The sequence below is a fragment of the Chondrus crispus genome, genomic scaffold (assembly GCF_000350225.1).
Source record: "Chondrus crispus Stackhouse genomic scaffold, scaffold_6, whole genome shotgun sequence".
Classification (NCBI taxonomy): Eukaryota; Rhodophyta; class Florideophyceae; order Gigartinales; family Gigartinaceae; genus Chondrus; species Chondrus crispus.
Window position 1 is genome coordinate 228,884 of NW_005178652.1, and position 3,676 is coordinate 232,559.

Here is a 3,676-nt window from a genome sequence, read left to right on the forward strand (position 1 = left end):
TGTTTTCCAAGATGTTATTGCCGAGCGCGTATACGTTAAAGAAGAAATGGTGTCCAAACTGAATGTTTTAAAGTTTCGATTTAATTTATATATTTTTGCAAAAAAAAAGCTGGCCTCATATGAGGTCAAATTGCTTGTCGTCTAGACACTAGAGAGTCGCGATCAGGAGAATAGGTCCTGCGCGGTCATCCGCTCCGAGACGTTCTGGCCCTGGCCCCGTCTCATTTTTGCCCCTGGTGTTGCGTCCATGACTCAGCTCGCCTGGTATGCCGTGTTGTAGCGCATTTTTATTCGTTTAAATATCATTGGTGCGCCACTGCCAACAGTGGACGAAGCATGATGGAATCGCTACGGGAAATACCTGTCACTGTAAGTCCAGTTATGCTTGTGACCACGTCTTTCCAAAACTTGCACGGACGTTTATAGTTTCGCCTAAAATTTCCGCAAACGTTTTGACAATGGTTTGCCGATTCTTTTCGGTTTTGTGGAAAAGTGGCTCATTTGGAAGATATCATTGTGATCACCCACAAGCCAGGCCACAGGCCAGGCCACACCAATTGCCGTAGGTAGCACCATCAGAACAGAATAAAAGCTCGCCGTCGCTCGGCCCGCTGGCGCGAGATGGAGCGAGGCACGAGGCTCTCTTCGTCACAGGTCATGGGCTCCCATGCAACCACTGCCCCCCACCAGTCCACCACAACATTCCACCGATCCCCGCGCCCACAATCCAACAACCAACAAACACACAACACGAACACAGCGTGCTTAACAACGCGCCATCAACAAAGAAATCAACGAACACATCAACCAGCTACTACGCCAAACACAACTCAACGAAAACGATCAACATCAACCAAAACACACAACACAACAGCGCACCATGAACACACTCGAGCAACTACCCAACCTCATGTACTGGTACTACGCCCTCCAACTCCACGCGAGGACGATCGAAGCCGCACACATTCTTGAAACCGACCCAGCACCCACCACAGACCCATCGATCGCGCAACAACACGCCAAACAAGCCGACCAGCTCCACAAGCTCATCATTCCTAGCCTCCCCCCCGCGATTGTAGCACTCCTCCCACCCACCATTCTCCGCCAATCCCCCCGCCACATCTGAACCCTACTCCGCGAACACATCCACGACGCGCATATAGAAACCCACGAAGTCCTCGACGCCGAGGCACTTTCTAGAAAACTCCTACCTGGTTCTGATTTCTCTGCATTCGTCGACACACACATCTCAATCCGTCAGAAAATTATCAACGCTAACTACTCCAACATTGCGCAAGAAAGGACAACAGTCAGCTACATGATACAGGGAATCAGCAACCACCCCGATCTCGTCCTCGTCGCTGTAATCCTTGCGGGCACACCACACGCATCCATCCGTCAGTTCACCAACCATGTCCGCCAGGTAATGCTCATGCAGAACAAGCAACATGACACTACCCCACAGCAACCCGCATTCCCCAAACAGACACAACAGCCACCGATCATGCCCCATCAACCACCCCAGAAGCAGTACCAGCCACGCCAACCCTACCAGCAGACAACGCAGCAACGACGCAGCCCGAGGCAACCCTGGACACCACGAAACCACCAGAGCCCCAAAGGATGGACCGGCAAGTGGTGCAGTCACCACGGCAGCATCACCGATGACACTGAGCAGTGCTACACACTGCAAGGGATCCGCCGTCAGCCATACAATGCCAACAGTATTTACGAAGACGACATGCAAAAACAGGGGGACATCCACACACACAACAACACCAACGACACGAACACCCAAGAACTACAACAGAGAATCGAGCAACTGGAACAAATCATAGCAGCACAGCACGCGGACACCAACACCCCACCAGGTAAGCTCCACTTCCTCCTAGGCTCCGCCGCTCACCCCACACACGTTACCCATCCACACCATGAACTCCGCCCATCCACCGGGAAACTAACCCGCACGGCCACGGGCCAACACTGCCCCATCACGCAACACGGCAAGATGACAATATCCACGACGCCTAAACGCGTCGACACCAATGCAGTTTGCGCACCTCTCCTGCGCCACAGCTTACTGTCCGTCCACGACCTCACACGCCACGGCCATGTCACATTCACGCAAAACGAAGCAACCCTCCACGCGCCAACGAAGCTACCATCACCGCTACTCAAAGCTACATATCATCAAGGTTTCTACCGCACCGACACCGGCACCACGCACGCGTCTCCCAAACGGGCCATAGGCAACGCTACTCAAAGCTACATATCATCAAGGTTTCTACCGCACAGACACCGGCACCACGCACGCGTCTCCAAAACGGGCCATAGGCAACGTGCTAGCCGCCCGAGGCACACTCTACAACAGACAACAACAACAGCAAAATATACTCCCATCACCTCCAACACCACAACGCCCCAAGACCACACCACTCACCTCCAAACCCACGAACCCGCCCAAAGCAACACACCGCACCAAACCAACCAAAGTCAACATACCCACACCATCACCTCACCGTATCAGAACAGCGGCACACGAGCCGCCAACAACACCACTAACCGCCGCGCGCAAACAAATGCACGAATGGCATCTCAAGCTTGGGCACCTACGCCCCAGATCCATCGCAAAAATGGCCAAACATGGATTAATCCCCATCCTACCGCGCACACTGCAAACCAGCCCACCCAAGATATCCTGCTCCGGTTGTATCGATGGCAAGACGGCCGCCACCCCCCACAAACGTGCGATGCATACGACCGCTGCAGGGCAAAGCCTGTCATCTGATGTTTGCGGTCATTCAAGTACAATCTAAGCTACAATCACGTAGTAAAAAACCTCGCACATACCCTCTGGCATGGTTCGCCCCCGGCGATCGCCAACCTCTTCATCTTTGGTCAACTCGGCTCGGTCCCCATCCTCAAAAACCCCAAACACAAACTCCAAACACGTGCGCACACAGTGCGATACATGTACGGCATCGATGTTACACATATCAAAGTCTACAACCTGGCTACACTCAACTACCAGACTGTACGTGCCAGCAACTTCACATCCTACACCAAGCGCAACGACCCGGCGCTCACTACAAGCGCTGCCTTCACCACCACACAACGCCGCACAACCATCCCACTCACGATCACACCTGCAACACCTCCACCACGCACACCACAACAAGCGCGAAAATACCCTGACGCAACCGAGTGGGGCAAAGCACACAACGCAGAATTAGACCAGCTGGATCTCACGCAGGCAATCGACTGGGATCCATACAAACACCTACCGCCAGGAAACGAAATCATCCCGATGACCATGGCATACAGATACAAACCAACTACCAACGACCCAACAGCAGTCACTAGGAAAGCACGACGCTCAGTGCGCCGCGACCTCATGATTCCGGACATCCATTACGACCCACTCAAAGTTGCCACATACATGGCAGAAAAGTCAACCGTACGCATCATTTTTGCATTAGCCGCAGCGCACGACATGCACCTTAAACACTTCGACATTACGGGTGCATAGTTGCAAGAAGCGTATGACCACACAACGCCAGTATACGTCTGGCAACCCAAACGGTTTGACGGTTCTTACAAGCACGAAGTTGCTGCAGGGCAGCTCAAAGGCAACATATACGGCACTCCACCAGCCGCCCATACGTACTCAACCAAA

General features: G+C 53.2%; 1 protein-coding gene across 1 annotated transcript; it reads left to right on the forward strand.

The window, feature by feature from the left end:
- Positions 1–336: 336 nt before the first annotated feature.
- Positions 337–426, forward strand: CHC_T00007044001 (hypothetical protein). Its single transcript, XM_005710909.1, has one exon. It carries the CDS (start codon positions 337–339, stop codon positions 424–426), a length of 90 nt encoding a protein of 29 aa, XP_005710966.1.
- The last annotated feature ends 3,250 nt before the right edge of the window (positions 427–3,676 follow it).